This window comes from Perca fluviatilis, chromosome 23, assembly GCF_010015445.1.
Source record: "Perca fluviatilis chromosome 23, GENO_Pfluv_1.0, whole genome shotgun sequence".
In the NCBI taxonomy this organism is placed as follows: domain Eukaryota; kingdom Metazoa; phylum Chordata; class Actinopteri; order Perciformes; family Percidae; genus Perca; species Perca fluviatilis.
This window is the reverse complement of record NC_053134.1, coordinates 24446268-24466643: the sequence shown is the minus strand read 5'-3', so window position 1 is coordinate 24466643 and position 20376 is coordinate 24446268. Positions and strand designations below refer to the sequence as shown.

Sequence of the window (20376 nt, the reverse complement as noted above, 5' to 3'; positions counted from 1 at the left end):
TGGTAGAGTCTAACTGAAGTCGATTCTCAACCCAAAGTTTGGCGGTTTCCTCAAACCCAACCCTGACTGCATAACATATATACCCAGGGTGCGATATGCTGGGGGTGGGGGTTGGGGGGAGGCGTGGGATTTCCCCCTTTCTGGTCTACATATCCTTGCTTCTTCTGAATTATTTTTATCCCCAGTGGGGACAAAATGTATCCCCCCCTCCCAAAGTGATCATCTATTTCACCAATAGCCTAGACCATATATTAATTATATATCTACAATAGAAATATTTTAAACTAAGTACAGCACTGTAACGTGAACAGTCTTTAGTGCCATAGAAGGATAAAATCCGAGCAGCAGTTGCTGGTTGTATTTAGCCGCTCCAGAGCTCCAGGACTCCGGCTACCAGCAGCAGTTTTTTAGCCGCCAACAGGTGACTGTAAGTCGGGTACAGGCACCGCCAGGTGACGGTCCTTTCAGGACCCATAAGCGAACTAAGCGGCTGCTTAGGGCCCCGTGGCTACCAGAGGGCCCCCAGCAGCGCTTGAAATGTCCCACAATAGAACTCATAACAGAGCTGGTCTATTTAAAGATAGTGTTGCTGCTAATAGGTCTCACATTAGTCTTTAAATGTGTATTTGTACATTTATGAGTGCTTAAACTAATATTTACAATACACAAGTTGGTTAAGTGCCAAGTGCAGTGGCAACATGTTACAATGTGGAGAGTGCCCAAACCAAATCCTGCTTAGGGCCCCCAAAAGTCTAGGGCCGCCCCTGGCTGGGGTAGTGGAGTTTAGCCAGAAAAAGTGAGCGCCATGCGGCGATGATAGTTAAGTTTAGGAAGCAAAACGACTCGTCAAGTTCAGGATAAAGATGGTGGTTTGGATTAAAACCCTCCCGAGGAACGAGCGAGCGTTTCCTGGGTGAAAGTATTTTGTTTTCCGGCTTGAAAGCGCTGTGTTTTATGTTGACACCACGTCGTGCTATCTCATTTTGAGGTTATTTTCCACTGGATATTGGAGTGCATAAATAATTATTTTGGCATGGCCGGCCGAGTGGCTCTATATCCATGGTGGTATTTGGAGGGGGATTTCATTCTTCCGTGTTTGTGTTTTTTGTTGTGCATGATCAAAAAAGATGAGCTTGCGCTTACGCACTCTCAGGTACCGAAATTTGGCACAGTTAGATTTTTCGCGAACCAATACTCATAGTACCGACGTGTTTCGGTCGGTACCGGTAAAAGTACCGGGTTCGGTACCCAACCCTATTCACTATCAACAGGCTCTTTGATCCAGCATCTTGCTCACGAACAATTAATAAACCATACTGGCACAGCATACTTTAGCCCGTTAACTACAAACAGTTTCATTTTATTTCAGTAGTCTTTGCAGACATTGCATCACCTTTTAGTTTCAATGTCATGTTTTCACAGTGTGGGGAGGTAGTTGAGAGCAGGGCCTGTCCTTTAACTGATCCTGTCCGTGACATCTAGTAATTATTTGTTTAACCACCTGGATCCGATTTTCTGACAAAGTAGCCTCTGAATGGATTGCTTTTCAGCAGCCCAGTACCAACTCTCTGACTCTGGTGTGTCCTCGAATGCACCATCTGCCTGTAAAGAAAATTCCCAAACCCTCCCTCTCACAGCTGCACAACCACGAGATGCACCATAATGCAACTTTGATAAAAAAAAAAAAAAAGAAAAATGTAAATGAAAGGTTTAAACACGGGCTCGCAGCTGACTGCTGATGCAGAACTATGCACGCATAAACACACTTACCACATAAACAACTCTTCTGTGGTCACTTCAGGGTTGATCTGCAGGACATCTGACACGGGGGCGGGGGGGAGCCTGATTCTCCCTGTCCCACGCTCACATTAAACCTGTAACCTGAGCCCAGCGTCATGCCTGCTTCCCAGGGGAAGGCTAGCCTGCCTGGGACTGCCCCACAACACCTGTGATAAACATTTACGCTGATTTCCCTGTCATTCTGACCTTCAAACGCATTCTCATGTAATTCCTAATATTATTTTGCTTTTGACATTTGTACTCTGTGCACTATTTTGGTTTTTCTTTCTATCTTTAAAAGTAATTGGATAATGCAAACTATGCATTGGGAAGTGCCCAGATTAGGCCCTCTGAGTTTTTTTTTTTTCTATTCTTTCCATCACATATTTGATTGATTATGTGCATATCAATCTGTATTATGTGCATGTGTGTAAACCAAGAAAATACAATAATAAAAATAAAAATGAATGGGTGCGTATGATATTGTACGAAAATGCGCAACAATGTGTACGATATCAGCGAGTGCCGGCTAGTCGTGTAAAGACCAGTCACATGTCAGTTAGTGTGTCTTTACAGTTAAATTTAGCCGAGAAAATGTGACTGTGAGTCGGTTAGAAAGCACCCTAAATGGACTGTATTTATATAGCGCGTTTGTAGTCTTAACAACTACTCAAAGAGCTTTTACACAGTACAGGAACCATTCACACACATTCACACACTGGAGCCGAGGCTGGTGTGCAAGGTGCCACCTGCTCATCAGATGAACATTCACACACCAATGGCGCAGCTATCGGGAGTAGTCTCGCATTGCCAGACATTCCTCCACAGCGCTGCGGAGGAGGGTCTGGCCACATGGCATTCCGGGATGGGAGAAAAACATGCTTTAGATTATAGGCAGTTCTTGAAACCAATCGCAATTGTCTTGGGTGGCGCTAAGCGACCGCACGGAGCAACGGCGCCTCTGCAAAATAGCCTCGGGAAGGAACTTTTTGGTGAAACGTGAACGTTCAGAAGTTATTTCGGTCATGCAACGGAAAACTCTGAAAGGAAGGATATCCAGCGGCACCAGAGTAATCCCGGAAGTGGAACGTCGTGGATATCAACTAAACTGCGTAGCAATTTGGGGTCCAGTGTCTCGTCCAAGGACACTTTGACTTGGGACTGCAGCACCAGGGATTGAACCACCAACATTGCAATTGCTAGACAACGTCTCTACTACCTGAGCCACAGGTGCCTTCAGGCCCTGACGCCTTTGGCGGCCGTTGCCGTTAAGTTTAGCTGACAGAAGGGGACTTTTTAGGCAGCAAAACAAGTAGTTAAAAAAGATCGTGGTTTGGGGTAAAACACCAGTTCCCTTCAAGTAGTACCCGCGGGACACAAACCCTCGTTTCCTGGATGAAAGTCTTGTGTTGTGACCTTAACTTCTTCTGGACACGAACGCTGCTCTCCTACTTAAAAGCCCCGTGTTTTATGAACCACCCCATCCTACCCACGCAGCGCTTTGCTCTATTGAACATCAGCAGTCATTGTGGAACACGTGGATTCCAGTGGATTATTTTTCGTTGCTATACGCGAATGAACGGTTCATGAGAACAGCCTGTACCTTAAGAAGTGTGCTGTGAAAAACAGGACAGAAGAAGAAACTCATTGTAAATATATCCCAATTATCTGTGACATGTGTGTACTTGTGCTGCTGTTCATCTGAAGACCACATATTATGTGCCTCTATACGCATGTGTGCATTACGCCACTTGTGCATAGACACCAGTGTGTGTCTGAGCGTGTGTATGTGTGTGCCAGTGCATCTCAAAGAGAAAAGGAGGCGTGTAATTATAATGTAGCGCCACAGACAAGATAATGACAAACTGCTCTGACTTTCCCTCAGAGCAGTCAAAGTTTCTCTCTGCTCCCATGTGCTTGTGCACTTTACCCAGAAGAGAAGAGAGAGAAGTTAAACAAGGAGAAGGAAAAGCGAAAAAAGTGACTAAGGTTTCCACTTATTACTTGGCAACTGATCTCTCCGTTTTTAAACCTGTGTCCGGAAGGTTTTACAGAGTGCTCTCAAAAGACAGCAAGAAAGAATTTGCTACAATTTTTAAGGCTTTTTTTTTTTTTACCTAGAAATGACATACTGTGATGTCTGTCAGGGGCGGGGCTAGAAGGGGGGCACGGGGTGGCACCCCTCCCCCCCTCCCCGAAAGATGATGGTGCCCCATCAATCCATTGGGCTAGAGTGCTGTCAATCTTACAATTGTGATTTCCATTGGATCAGAGTACTGTCACTTGGCTGCATGTTCTGCCAATCTTCCCAGCCCTTGCCACATGACCAATTCATGTTTCCATTTAATTAATGTTTAAGTTGTTTTTATTTAAATGGCAGACTGAGTCTATAGAAAATGTGTATTGTATTCTGATACAATTTGTTTAAAATGAAAACAAATGAAACTAATAATGAATGTGATGTTTTATTTAGCAGAATTGCATTATGTTGTTCTATCCAATATTTCCTATATTTCTAAGCTGATTTTTTTATGCTGTGTTCTATTAAAATGCCCCGCCCCCCCCCCTGACTGATTATTGGTCCCTTTGTGCAACCCCACTTAAATCCCTTTCTCTTCATTCACCTCCTGTCTCCAGCCATGCTCACATGCAGCCTCCTAAGATAGACAGAGACAAAAAGAATAAAGCCTCCTCTAAATCTCTTTGTCTTTAAACCCAGAATGACTTATCCAGTTCCCCCACACACACACACACACACACATACTAATACACACACTTCAACCTGTATCCACAGCCTATATAGTTGCACTCTGGTCTGATGGTTTTACAGCAGAGCAGTGCTCAGACAGCTGCGTGGCTTCTTTGCTGTGGGTGAAAGATGCCACGTGGCTGCCGCTGTGTTCCGCCATTATCTGGCCCAGGGTGCCAGTTCAAGGGAGGATGGGAGGGGAAGGGTGGGAAAACACACACACACACACACACACACACACACACACACACACACACACACACACACACACACAACTAATCCAATGGATTGTGGTGTTAACAGGACATCTGCAGCTGGTGAAACAATCCAGACAGGTATGATCCAGTGGCACAGACACTCGCAGACACTTTCCTCTCTTCACTGAGTACATTCATTTATGAAACACCACGGGTTCCCCCAGTGTATTGCAAGCCTTGTGGCCCACCGTTTCTTTTAAGATGATGATGACTTTCCCTCCTTTAAATTTCAAACTAAGTTGTATTTCTTTTCTTTTTTGGGATAAGGTTATGCAAAAGTCAAAGTTTCTGTCAATCAATCAATCAGTCAATCAATAAATCTTCCCTTGTGTCCGCGTGATCACAAGTTCTGGGTAATGACTGAAAGAATGAGACCATGGATGATACTTTTGGGTGGGGGCTGTTAGAAAAGTTATGCTTGCTATAGTCTTTGCTTCATTTTAGTGTTAAACTATTTGCATGAGAAACTGTGCATCCATTTGTGTGTCTCATGTGATAATCATGATTGTTACTGACCTTGGGGAAAGGACAGGAAACCCCTGAGAACAGGGCAGGGCAGGGCAGGCGGAGGAGACGTCAAGCCTGACCAGAGATAAGAAAGCTTCTCTGTGTGTGATATTTCTCCCTTTTCCCTATAAAAAGCTACCATTAAAGACTATCGAGAGTCATTTTCTGTACACTTCTTATGCTGAAGTGCTGTAATCTGACTCTACTTGCTGCAAGTAAATGAACTTTTAAGAGAACTCCAGTGATTTTGTCCATTCTTTGATAAATAACAGGGCCCTAATACAGTTTTTTTCGATTGCTAAACGACAGTGGGCACAACTGGAGTCACATGTGCAAAACTCTAACTACAGTCTGCACAGCAGCAGTTCATGTGGACCAAACTCTAGTTCATTTTTCATTGCTTGAACACAGTTTTCAAAACTCTACACACTTATCCCAGGACTTTAACCACAACGTGCACAACACTGTAGATTTACAGCACTTTGTTCAAATGCTAACACACTGCTGTCAAAACTGTTAACCACACATTCAAAACAGAATAGATTTCAGTCTGGTGCCTATCAAACACTGCTGATTGCAATTTTAGCTGAAAGCCTAAGCAGGTGTCTTGTTTTAGACTAGTTAGTGAACATATACGGTATTTATACAGAGAAAGACCAGAAAGTCTTTTTTTGTATACAAACACCAAATAAGAATGAAACAATTCTACACTGTACCGTTTGAGAGAAACGGGTAAAAGAGCAAAGATACCAATATTTCCAGGTAAGATGTCTGAGGTTATGTACGCAGCTATAAAAAAAAGTGAAAATACTAAATCTTTACAATAGTCAAACTGTGTTCTTACTGTTTTTCAGAAAGTAATGGAGGTGAAAGAAAGATGATGCAGACATCCAATGTGATGAAGAAAACTTGCCACATGATGCTGGAGAGAGGCAGGATTAGTCACACTATTCTTTGTTACTGTTATGTACCTTTAGTTTTTTTCCCCAGTAATTCCATAAATTACTAGAGACAAAATACTTTATTGAAGAAAACTGCTGATTTTCATTCCTTCTTGTTTACCTTACGTAAAATTGGTATGCTATACAATCTATATTTTTCCTTAAATAAACTATTGAGTAGTGTCAAGTCACTCAAATTGTTCAAACTGTAAAGATGAGAAAGTTTGTAATTTCTGTATTGGTGTTTGATGCTAGTGTTTTTACCCTCAGTGTGTTCTGAGTGACAGTGTGTGTTATCTCAGTGAGGCCTGTGCATACTGTTTGAGACGTGTGTTAAGAGTTGTGTTGCTTTGAATGAGTTTTGCAGGTGATGTGAACTGTTTAGCTCAGGTGACTGTAGGTAGTGCAGACTGTAGTTTGAGTTTTGCACATGTGACTCCAGTTGTGCCCACTGTCGTTTAGCAATCGAAAAAAACTGTAAGCATGTTTTGTTTTAGTGGCTCTTCCGCAGTGTAACATGTCGCCACTTCACTTATCACTGCACCAACGTGTGTATATTAGACCAGCAGATATAGTAGAAAGAGATGCACTGCAAGCTAGCACATCAACTTATCATTCCTGTTATTAGCTGTCATCAAACTCGGAGAGGAGGGAACACAAGTTTACTTGAGTTTTCCCCTGACAGTGTTTGTCCTGCCCACCATGCTGACACATCCAAATCTGTCTATCAAAAAAAGTTTTTGTCAAATCGGGGTAGACACACCTGATTCTATCTACCTACCTCTTAAAAATGAAATTAGTTTGAATTAAAACCACGTCGAGATGGAAAAGTATGAAAACGTACTGTACATAAACGTGAATAAAATGTAGATCAGAGTGAAAAGAGATGAAGGAGAAACGAATCAAATCTTACCACTAAGTAGGCTCATTTCCAAAAAAAAATCTTCCAGATTTTAAATCTAACTCTTACGGAAACTTTAAACCCAAACGCAAAAGATCACCATCAAAGTCTTTTACTTTAGAGGATTGATTTTTCCCGGGTTCTCTATCCCTGAGGGGACATTTCATCCCCTAAAATACAGATACATGACAACAGACACAAACACACACACACACACACACACACACACACACAGACAGACAGACAGCCGTTGGACACATACTTCCCATTACACTGACCCTCCATTAGTGCTGAGGTTGACTTTGAGTCATTCATCCACAGTTCCAGCCCCAGATCTGCACATCCTTTTCATCATCCTCAGTTCTGAACTCTGAATCAGCGTCTAACTGTGAGCCAGGCTTTGGCTCGGTCATACATAATGAGGAGGAAAGAGTATTACTGTGTAAGGAAACTAGTTTGATGGTATCTGACCATGTTTGTGGCCACATCCAATCATTCCCTCTGGGGGTTTTATTGCATTTGGCAAATCAACTCACTCACACAATTTGAATTCAGATTAATGAAACCAGTGTAGGCCCCAAGGACGCAGAGTTCAGTCCAGAGCTGTAATGTAGTGCAAACACACCGTAGGGTAAAAATAGCAGAGACGAGGATCACTGTGAGCTTTTAGAAGCCTCAAAGACACCTTGTTGCTGCCTGTCTGCTGTACCCGCAGCCCTCGGTGAGTGGGAAGTTAAGCCTTGGATTTAAAGACCTGACTCCAAAATGTTGTTTTTCCTCCCGATTTATTCAATGTGACTGTATTTGTAAGGATGCCACAGAACGCGTGTTAATTGAATGTAAAACATTCTAAACGGAGAGAAAAAACAGAGAGGGAAAGGTGGATGACAGAACTGAAGTCTACAAACACGACGTTCCACTTCGTTTCAGTCGGAAATTCCGCTGGTTTTTACTCATTGCATTACATTACGTGTCATTTAGCTGACGCTTTTATCCAAAACAACTTACAAATGGCTACATATGTCAGAGGAGCAACTAGGGGTTAAGTGCCTTGCTCAGGGACACATTGGTTGATGTATCGCAGTGGGAATTGAACCCAAATCTCCCACGCCAAAGGAATGTGTCATAGCCACTGCGCCATCATTTCAGCCAGATGTCCTGTTGACTCCCTCTTTCTTTGTGTTGGTATTCTAACCTCCGGTGGATTTGTGAGGACTATGGTTAACTGCTCCTCAGATCTCTGCAGGGTAAATCCAGACAGCTAGCTAGACTATCGGTCCAGTCTGAGTTTTCTGTTGCACAACTTAAACAACTTTTGAACGTACACAAGTTCCTTCCCGAGGCTATTTTGCAGAGGAACTGCAGCTTTTCCCGGTGCTTAGCGCCGCCCATGACGATTGTGATTGGTTTAAAGAAATGCCAATAAACCGGAGCACGTTTTCCTCCTATCCCGGAATGCTGCCAGACCCTCCTCCGCTGCGCCGTGGAGAAAGGTCTGGCAAAGTGAGACTAGGGACAAGAGTTTTACTTGGCTATTCACAATAGCTTTGAAAGGTGTTTATCAGATGAAGTATAGCTAATATTGATTATATACAGTATGTCAGCAAAGAAAGGAGTCCATACTGTCCTTTTTGTTTTTGCTGATAAACTAGCCTGGTCACACAGAATTCCGAACTGTTAACAGCGCATTACGTGGTGGTGGCACAGAATGTGTGAAAAATCTGTGTGGCCACCCACGACCTTTTCCTTAACTTAAGGGGCTGTGTTCATTTCACGGAATTCTGTGAGATCAGGTTGTGATAAACATAACAATAGGTACCTCTAATATACGAGCTTGGTCTGAACTTGGAAAAAAATGCTTTTAGTTTTAGTGCACCCAACTCCTGGACCAAATTACAGAACGTTCTTAAATTCAACTCAATTGTGCCTTTTGGACAATTTAGAAATCTGGTTTAAAACCTGCAAACTCCTACTTGTAACTGCTTTACATAATTGCATTGTCTTTTGCATCCCTATTGTCCTAATGTATTTATCACATCATTTTCCAATTGTGGAGGTTTTATTGTCTCTCTATATTTCTTAAGACTGTACTTTCTGTGTTGTCGTTCTGTATTTGTCTTTGTAATCTGACTCGATGACGTTGAAAATGAGGGGTTGCCCCTCAATGATCTCTCGAGGATAAACCAAGGCTGAATGAAGAGGTTGAATATTCTAACCCTGTGTTTTTGCATGCAGTAGGTGCATCGTTTGAAGGCGGCACATTATGTGTATTATGTGTTTATCGGCCATATTTGACTCCTATTTATAAATCTGCAGAGGTTATGTGCAGCTGGAGGTCTAGGGATGTACTGCAGTGCTGTCCTATGAGCTGTGCTTATTCTATCCTTTATGCCAAGAAAGGCATTTGTCCCATGAATGTGGCCAAGCTGTTAACGGAATTACCTTTACAGATTCAATGACAAGGTGAGCCAGACCTCTGATCTGATAGCATAATGATTACACTGTATCATGCATGAATTTACACCTAGTGTTAACAAGCACTTCAATATCCAGATAAGATATCCAGATGTGTGATCCTACATGTACATTAAGTTAAAGAGACTGAAATCTTGTACTGTAGTTGTGGTTGTAATGCTAATTCAGTGTCTACTGTTTTTTGTATGTGTACATATATAATTCATGCTCCAGGCATCATAACAACTCAAATGTTCTGACCTTTAAGTTGATAGAATTTGCGTTTTTATTATATGTACTGATCCTAAAATCCTCAAGTGGACAACCCTATTCTGTGTGGTTATGGATGGAATGTTCTATTCTATTTTTGAACATATTCAGTGATAAGCACTGTCGCCTCACAAATAGAAGGCCCTGGGTTTGAACCACGGACTGTGAAAATAGTTGATGTACATCAGTGATGTCACACACACACACACACACACACACACACACACACACACACACACACACACACACACACACACACACACACACACACACACACACACACACACACACACACACACATATAGTGACAGCTCTCTCTTGACCACTGACTCCAAGTACCCTGCTAAAGTTTACTCTAGCTGCCCCCCACCCCCTCCACACACACACACAGAAATAAATCAATGAGCCTTTACATGAGTGAGAACGTGTGGAAAAATCCTCCACGGAACATTAACCTACGGTGAGTCCATGCACACCTGGTCCAATCTTAGCTGTCCAAAAAAACCACTTCACCCTTGTGTCGTCCCCCCCAAGTCAAAACTGAAATTGAACACTTGTTTAAACACTTTTCTGCACTTTAGTTTATTTATTTTTTACATTTTCTTCGTTTTTTTCCCCACTACCATCAGTATAATGTACACAACACTTACACCAAGTTATTACCACTAGTTTTACACTTTTTCGAAATCATGGTCAAGAAACCTCATTTATATGAAATTATATCTAATTTTTGTGTTTTCTCAAAGTTTTAGTTTCAGGATACTGTTTTGAAACCATTCAAACCAGGGTTTTTTAAATGCTATTGAAAAAAAAAAAAAAAAAAAACACCCAAAATCCAATAAAGTAGTGAACTGATCCTTCGTTTAACTTGCGAGGAGCGTTGTGTGGAACCATCCATGTCATTTTTGGACAGTTTGGATGAGAGAAACCCTTATTTCTGATGTAGAAACTCCAATTTGACCCCGGGGACAACGGGAGGGTTAAAGCCTCCCGTATACATTTAAAAGACGCACGGTGATAAATGGCCGATAGAGGAAAAGAAACCAATGGAGAAAATGTGAGAAAGCTCGAGACAGCGCAGGACAGAAGAGGTGTGAGGAAAGAGACGGACCGGCGTTAGTTGCAGACCAAAGAGGCAGACAGACAGTAGGTGATAGATAGTGAGGAGGACAGTGATGAGAGAACAGAAACTATGCAGTCCATCACTGTGATAGCATCGCCTCCAGCAGTGTCCTCCTGTCTCACTTCCTTTCAGCTACTGAACCACCACTAAAGAAAGATTTGTTCTTCTGTTTCTGCTATATATATATATATATATATATATATATATATATATATATACAGCCCCACCCCCCGGAGCCAGTGGTTTTACATGATGAGGCCCATAAACTATACATTGTGTATACTTTTCATCCTTGCCAACCCTTTTTAGAGCATTAAGTTGGTGAATTGATTCCCTGCTTTCAAGGCATCCATTGGTTTCACTTCACTTGCTTGTGATTTGTAATCCATCACAGCGAACATTAAGTCGCTTTTGCTTTTTGTCAGAATTACATTATCATTTCAAGCCGGGACTGCTTTGAAAACTCACGATGCATGCAAGGACACTCTGAGGTCTGTGGTGAAAAGCATCATTTTTTTTTAAAGGAAACTTGTTACTTGGGTTTTACAAAAACACCGCAGCGACAGACGGGACTGAACGGAGACACATTTATAAACCAGCCTGGTCACACAGAATTCCCTGAAATGATCACAAACTGTTAACAGCTCATTACGTGGTGGTGGCATAGAATGTGTGAAAATTCTGTGTGGCCACCACGGAAAACAGTGCCAATGTAAAGTCAATGAGAAGATGACGTAGCATTAAGAGCGACTACGGTAGCGTGTAGTATGTAAGGCCGAAATTCCGCGTAGGGAGGTTGGTTGGGGGGGTGGTGGATGGGTCAAACAACACAGGACTTTCACCCAGGAGACCGGGGATAGTTGCTTTCTTTTTTTCCTAAACCCAACCGTCCCGTTCTTCATGGAACTGTAAGCCCACCCACGACCTTCTCCTTAACCTAACGGGCCGTGTTTATTTAACGGAATACTTCTGTTGGCCCATCACAGAATGTTTTGCGATTCTGTGAAACTGCCACCGATTTTGAGGGGCCATGTTCATTTCACGGAAGTGAATGTGAGATCATGTTGAAAAAAGTGAGAAAAAAGCCATGGTATAGTATGTCGAAAGAATCTATACAGTGCGTGGGACACTTTAATTTAATATGTATTATGGTAATATAGGTCTTTACTTTAATCTTGCCTCGTGCAGCTTTAATAGTGACCATTAACAGAGGGTGTCTGGCCAGCTCAGCAGGCTAAGACCTCTGTCACCATGTCCATTACATTCTGCCATCCTCCCTGTCCATTTCCCACTGTAAACTGCCCAATAAAGCAGGAAAGCCATTAAAACCGCAACCCATAATATGCATTAATTTTATACCGGCAATCATAGCAGGTGTCATGTTCACAGATGGCTGCTATATGGTGAAGCTCTAAATTGTGGAATGCTAAATGGTGCGAGGCTTCACTGGCTGGAGCAGACTTTGACAGAGCAATAATAGTCTATTCACAGAGGCATGAGCAATACTACCTGCTTAACACTTTATTTAGTGGCTCATTATTTCCTCTCTGTCCTTGAGAGAGGTAAGTTGTTGGACTTCTGCAAAACCTCGGTCCCCTTTTTGTCTGTTTTCATTCCTGAACGATGGCTTTATCGCCTCAGGCTGGGAAGTTAGCCATTATGCTAATGCTGTCCCCTGGAGTTTTCATGGGGAGGTCAATGTGGAGGGGCCTCGCGTTTCCGAGCCCCTAAAACGGAAACATTTGGAAACACCGCTGCCAACTCATTTGTAGTCCAAAAGGGCACAAACGGGAGGGCTTTGGAAACGACTGACCGTCAGTCAGTCTTGCCGGTTAGGTAGCTTACATACCTTTCAGTAACAGTTCCACCTCATCATCGGTCTAAGCTTATTCACTTCAATTTTATTCATAGTATTAAATCATAACAGAAGTTACCTCAAGACACTTTACAGTTAGAGTAGGTCTAGACCACACTCTATGATTTACAAAGACCTAATAATTCCAACAATTCCCCTAAGGGCAAGCATTTTCTCTTGATCCCTGGTCTTACTTTTCACCATTGTTGTTCTGTCTCTAAAGTATATTCTGTATTTTCAACTTTTAAACCCATGGTTTTAACCACAGAGTAAGGTTAGACAATCTGCTTCCTGTTTACACCACCACGTGCATGCCCAGTGTGTGCGTATGGTCATGTGATATTTGTTGCCAGACGTGTTAGTATAGATGGAGATTAGTTCTGCTACTGGAGCTAAAACTCTTGTGGACGGAGATCGTTTTTTTTCTCAAAACGCTGCTTGAAAATTAAAATATAGTGTAGCTGCAGCCTCAGCCTGCTGTCCATTTCAGGTTAACATTCAGGCAGTGACTCACACTTCACAGTCAGGGCTAAGCAACAACCCACATTTAGGATAATGTGAGCTGAAGAAACTAGGAAAGCTGTGAACAGTCTCGCACAAAGGGCGTTACATTTGGGCTGAGCAACATTTTGAGCATGTCAAACACTTCATGTCCTGCATTCAGGTGAATTTTTCTGCAACAATGTGTGCCTTTTCTGCATCAAGTTACGGTGCAAATGTCTTTATGTAAATTCAATTATTTTTAGATATTTTGGAGGGGGGTGGGGGTTGCACTGGCCAGTTTTGATTACTGGGGGGGGGGGCTATAACCCCCCCCCATTCCCCCTGTAAATTACACCTATGTCTCACACACAGGAAGGCATACAAAAAAAAGAGCCAAACTAAAGTCAGCTGGGTTCAGCCTCAGAGGGCCTTATTGGGTGAGACCTCCGACAGCTGGAGGAGAGTACAAATTGGAAGAGATGAGGCTCAAGAGAGATAGACAGAGAGATAAATAGAGAGAGGAGAGCAGTCATGCGGGCATGCTAGCCTCCTACCTGTGTGGGGTTGTAGAGCTCCTGCAGGGCGTTGCGGGACCCTTTCCTACAGCAGCCGTCCACCACGAAGGGGTTCCTCCGCATGACTGCAAAACACAGAGGAGACACCAAATCAAATCAACCAGCCCGCTCAAAGAAACTTTTGTTGCTCAGGAACATCTCTCTACCCAAGAATACTGACTCTTTTATCTAAATATGAGGTCTTCTACTGGGATTTAGTCTACTGTTACCACATTGCATAAACACCTCTTACAGTCAGCGGCAATTTTAGCCCTTTTTTTTTGGGGTGCTGTTGCACGACTAAAACTACTTTTGAACATACACGTTCCACCAAAGCAAGTTCCTTCCCGAGGCTATTTTGCAGCGGCACCGTGGCTCCGTTGGGCGCTTAGCGCCGCCCCAAGACGATTGTGATTGGTTTAAAGAAATGCCAATAAACCAGAGGACTAGCCAGACCTTCCTCCGCAGCACTGTGGAGGAAGGATTGTGTTTGCTTTTAATGAGCAAAGTTGCTAAGGAGTTTTGGACATGCATATTATGAATACAAGATAGCATTAGATTAGATTTCGTTTGGCTTTTGAACCCTTTCTTCTTAATATATTTCAGCATCTTAAACCTACACAGCTCAACAACAGTTCAACTCTGTTGATTGGTTTTGTTGCTGAAGACCCCAAGAAGATTTTTTTGTCATATTTCTCTAACGGTGAAGAGTAAAAGCCCATGATCAGAGCTGCCAGCTCCTTCACTGGGCTGCATTCCTGTGATTCTAACGACTCTTTGTTTTGCTGTGGACCCCCTGGACACCTCCTCAAGGACACCGCTTTGGGAACCGTCGTTTTAAAATGACCAACTGCAGCGAGGAGAAGGCAGAGAGGCAGAAAGCTACAGGGGATAAATAATGAGAGCAGTGACTATATGCCAAGGACGAAGCCACAGTTCAGCGTTTGTTTGGCTGGATCTCAGCTCTTCACACAACTCGATACAGCGCGGTAGCTGCTGGCAGCAGCTCAGTGGGAGCAGCCAGCGCAACACTCGGGCCCCCGCCAACACACTCCCTCCAATCACTCGCGGATGGAAAAGCGCTGAAGGACGGCACAGGATCGACAGGGAAGAAAATGAACCGCTAACGAGGAAGCCGAGGATTTAATGGGAGTTTATTCCACACGTCATCTGCCTCCTGTCCATGGGTGAATATTGGGAGAGCTAATGAATGATGAGAATGATGCACGTTCGCGCTGGATACATTTCTATACAGTGCATCTCCATCAGTAGACCTAAACAGTGAGGTGAAGTGCATGTTTGCATTCACATCACGAGTAATACATTATGAGACAATGTAAACAACAAATGATGCCTTTTTTTATAGGCCTACTTGTTGATACACCGACAACGTTGAAATGGACATAACACAATATTCCGTTTATTGCCCTAGTTTCCAAAAAGACAAGCTGTTCCACATGGCTAATGAAAGTGAATATTCCGTTAACATTCCTGTTTACATGCAGCTGCGAAAAAATAGGATTTTTTTCAAAGTTTTCTACCAGTGGCAGACTTGTTCAACCGTGCTAACACAGCCTCCCTCTTTCACTCCTTCAACCACCTTATTCAAAACGTAGGTGTCGCGATGTTTGCGCATATCCAAAAACCTGTTGATATCCAACTGATAACGTTTAAAAGTCGGTGTTTTTCTCCTTCCGACCAAGAGGTGTGGGTTTTTGTTTTGGGCCTGCATCTCTACCGCAGCCCTGCCAACTGTCGGCTGGTTGGTTTGTGTACAACAACCACAGCAACGCACAGAGCTGATCATGAGCCGTAAACGGGCAAGAGGCCGTAAACTGTCGCAGACTGCTGTAAAAAAAAACATTGAGACGCATTATTTGGATTCACTGTATACATGTCCAAAGAATGCTTCTAAAATCGGAATAATACCGGCATATCCCACATGTCTTTATCAGAAACTGCTAAATTCCGAAAAAGGCCTCATTCGGAATATCCAAACACAGCATAATGTTACATGACCTTTATCAAATTAGTCATATTCGGAATAATAGCGGAATATTAGTGCACATGTAAACATACTCACTGTTTTACCTATTTCATTTAGTACCTTAGTGAGCAGTTAAGAACCCATTACTCGATAACTTGATTAGGAGATGAACAGAAAATAATTAATTGACTTGTTTACATGTCTTATACATGTCAATATAGTAGTAGCCAATTATATTGAACATAGTTTATATATATATATATATATATATATATATATATATATATATATATAGTATATGGTTGCCTCTATTTACAATGTGCAGTGGGTTGTAGAACAGGGCTGAAATTTGCACATTCATTGTGTAAAGATAATGTCAGAATCCACATCTTGCTTATTCACACACCTACTCTTGCACTGAACTGCGATTTACAGATCTACATGTAAATCCGTCTCTGCTTTCCAGCCAGTACACACTCAGTATCTGCATAATGAGGATGTTGTCTGTGACTGTCAGTATTTTAATTTTTTAATATCTTTTTTACTTTCTTTCTTTTGCCACAGCAGTGGCCAAATTCACCAATAAGGGTTTGTCTGCTCATACGCTCATCTCACATCAGAGGAACATCAAAGGAAAAGAAAACCGTACACATTTCTCAGCAGGCTGCTGATTAAATTTTTTAAATCCTGGTTAAAAATTGAAGGGTCGAGTGGGCTGAGGTTGCCGCTGACCACAGATATGCCAGCTAACCCTGCATGTGAACCGTAATCCCTCTATTGGCCCAGACCAGATCCATTGACGGAGCCCTGGGGAGCGAGCTGAGCGCTTGTTAGCGTAACGAGCCCCAACAGACAGCCATGACCTTCAAACACCGAGGGGAGGATAGAGAGAGGTGAGGGATGCCTTCACACACACACACACACACACACACACACACAAACTGTACATGCACGGTCAATCATCCACACACGTAAAGCGTGACTGATGACCGTATTGCTAAAACTGGTATTTCATAACGGCGTTCCAAACCTGGACGATGCAAACAGGCAATTACTGCTTTCACTTCCACCGCAGGCTGAATCAGCAGAGCAGTGGTGATTACTGATTACCGTGGACATGGGCTGGAGGTGGAGCTCAAGGTAATGAGTATTCAGTCCTGGTGTGTGAGTGTGTGTGCGCGAGTGTGTGTGCGCGTGCGCCGCGTGGCACTGATGGGTCACAGAGCCGTGGTGATATTTATCTGCTAGCACCAGTGAGCCCGCTGCTAATGACGACGGATGCCAAAATGAATCAGGCTGTAGGCTCCTCTCACATTAAGTACTTCCAGTCATCTGTTCCTTCCCTGAAGCGACACGCTCCAGTTAGATTCAGTGCACTGAGAAAGGACGCTTTGCTACAGACCAAATCCGGATGTAAATAAGATGCCAGTATTGGGTGGCCTCTCATTTGTAAAAGATTTATGCAAAAAGAATGTATTGCACCAACGCATTCTCATGAACGAGTTCGTGTGATAGCGTACGAAAACTGCTCTTATACAGCAGCGGTCAATTCGGTGCATACAGCAATAAATACGTGGACTACAGAGCTTTACTTTTCGTACGTTATATGTAAGAATGAAAACAGCCTCAATGCTCGTAAATAGCCCTAACACTCCAGTAGATCTTGTAGAACCTGGTACATGCTGGAAATAGCATGCTTACCATTTCGCCTGGAATTCAAATGCATTGCTCGATAACGTTTCAAAGGATCAGTTTGAAACACTGAACTCCACGGCTCTGACATATTGTAACAGGTAGCATTAGCAACTAGTTTAACATTAAAAAATGTTTAATTAAAAATACAACGTGTCGTGCAATCTCATCACAAACAACTGTTTCGATTGCCTGCCTGTTAAAGCTTGATTTATGGTACCGCGGAGGCTCCACGCAGGGCTTTCGCCGTAGCCTACGTAAGTGGCCTGGTGTTTATGCTTGTGCGTTGGTGTGTGCGTCAATCTCAGCAGGGACGGCATGTGTGTGCGTGTGTTTGTGTGTGTGGGGAGTGTGTATTAGAGCGAGTGACGGCGATTAGCTTCGTTGCGAGTACCGACTCTAGAGTCATAGTGAGAGAATCAAAGTGTCTCCCCTGTCCCATCTGTAACAGGAGAAGTTAACCTCTCCTTGATTTCATGTTGTTTATGGAGGAGGAGAACCAGGAAATGAGTCGGGGGGAAATGTAGCGCTACCAAGCCACGGCCGAGCGCCGTGCGTCGCCGCAACGTGTAGTTAAATTTTTCGAGAGGTGCACGTCAGGCTACGCCGTAGGGTCCGGCGTAGGCTCGTGTCTCCACGTACCTACGTACATAGCCACGGCGTAGATTTGACGCAGTAGTATAAATCAAGCTTAAGGGTCAAAGTTGAAGTTATGTGACCATTTCAACTGGAAGCCAGACAGTGGCTCCAATCCTCGTCTTTCTGGGTGTTTTCAACCAATTTCAAAGTGAAACAATTGTCTGTGTAGGTTTATACTGATTTCACCACATTTGGAGAGAAAACAGAAAAGCTCATCTTTTTAAATCCCTTTGTCCTCACATGGTGCCTAACTTCCCACACAAATACACAAACACACACACACACACACACACACACACACACTGACATAGGCCTACAAGTAAATTAAATCCATCCACAAGGGCCTTATCGCTGTGCATTGGTCTGCTCTGATGCTTCCAGGTATTTACCAAAACACACACATCATACACACCGACAGCGAGCAGACTCGGGCTGAACTGTTTTAATCCGTCAGTAATCCTGTCTGTGTTCTGTCTGCTGCCTTTGACTAACTGTTCATCACACACACACACACACACACACACACGCTGAAGCCACTGGGACCTGTACAACGAAGGTGAAAACCAGCTTCCACAGCTCGGTGTGTAACCACCAGTGTACGCGCAAGTGTACGCGCACCCAATCAACGGGAACATAAGGTCACCTGTAGCCCTCTGCCAACACCTGGCTCATTGGTTGGTGGGAACTGAGTCGTAACCATTGGAAACCCCTACCCTTCAACCATCCTCTCACCTGCACCGGCTGGCCGGATTCCTCAGGTCTGGAATCAGGTAAGGGCATGGGAAAGCAGATCTGTTCATTTCCTCAGTGCTGACAGGTATCGACTGGCCACTGCTGCAGTACAAACACACTCACGATGATGTGCTAATAGACCTCAAGTATTAAACAATTTGAGGCTAGACAGGAAAGTTAACATCCCACTCATTCTTGTGAAAATGTAAATTTTTGATGCTACAGACAGCATTCTATAATGCAAGATGATGTGTCTTGATGATGAGGGAAAACACAAGTGCGGAAATGTACCATAACGCCCTTTTACTTCCAGAGGAAGTTACTAAAAATGTACTTGTATGCACCGAGCTTTATTTACTAATGTACATTTTCTGGTGCAAACATCTAGTGGTCAGTAGAGGAACTGCATTTTAAGACAATGTGGCATTCACTATCTGGGACAAATTTCATAAGATTTACTAATTTCATCTTCCATCTCCTCTTCAACTGCTTTCGTCTCATAAAGGAGCGTTCGACTGTGTTCAGTGACTGTACTGAACAGTTTGACTGTTTTCAGCTCTTTCACTTCAACTCAATCCCCCAGCTTATTGCAGCAATTCATCTTCAGCTGACACTTAAACTGACACTTCCAACCCGCTCAGCACTCAAAGTTACACTTCGACTCCTCAAGTGCTTCAGCTTCAAACTGCAAGTCTCAATCGAGCATGTCAACAAGCAGCGGATGAACATTTAAAAACATTTGAACTTTTTTTTTTAATGTTGTTTCTAAAGCTCCAACCGGGTCAGTGTAACGCTTATCAGTTCAATTTTCTAAGCACAAACGGACATTTGGAAAAACAGAAAAATGGGTTCCAATATCCAATATTTTTTTTCTGCCTTGACAAATTAAAAACTTGGATCTTTAAACAGTTTTTCAAAAGTTTTTATTCCGAGGATCAGAAATTGAGAAAATTACAAAATTGTGTCTGGGCTCCAATTATTCAATACTGCAATGGTATTCTCTTCTATTCTATTGAATAATTGGAGCTCAGACGCAATTTTGTAATTTTCTCAATTTCTGATCCTCTGACTAAAAAACAGAAAATTGGAAAAACAGTTTAAAGATCCAATTTTTTATTTTTGTCAAGGTGGAAAAAAATGAAAAATTTGATATTTGAACCCATTTTTCTGTTTTTCCAAATGTCCGTTTGTGCTTAGAAAATTGAACTGATAAGCGTTACACCTGTCAACATTTCATGACATGTATGGAGTTTCAAACTTTTCCAGTGCACGCATGTTCAGTTGTGAAGATTTTATTCAGAAAATGTCATTTTTATTTCAAGTCAGCCCTTAAAAAACTACCAAATCAATTATAAGACTTTGCTAGAATTTCGTGATTGAAGATATAACTTTAAGCCAGCGGCCCAAGTCAGATTCCCGTGGCCCCCGTGCACCCTGAAAGGGAAGAGAGGCT

General features: G+C 42.8%; 1 protein-coding gene across 2 annotated transcripts in view; it reads right to left on the bottom strand.

Annotated features, from left to right (window-relative positions):
• chst11 (carbohydrate (chondroitin 4) sulfotransferase 11) overlaps nucleotides 1-20376 on the bottom strand; it is a 93866-nt gene that overhangs the window by 12120 nt on the left and 61370 nt on the right. For both annotated transcript variants that reach the window (XM_039792239.1, XM_039792240.1), the window contains exon 2: nucleotides 13874-13959. In XM_039792239.1, the coding sequence (XP_039648173.1) occupies nucleotides 13874-13959 (86 nt within the window). The remainder of the gene's footprint in view (nucleotides 1-13873; nucleotides 13960-20376) is intronic.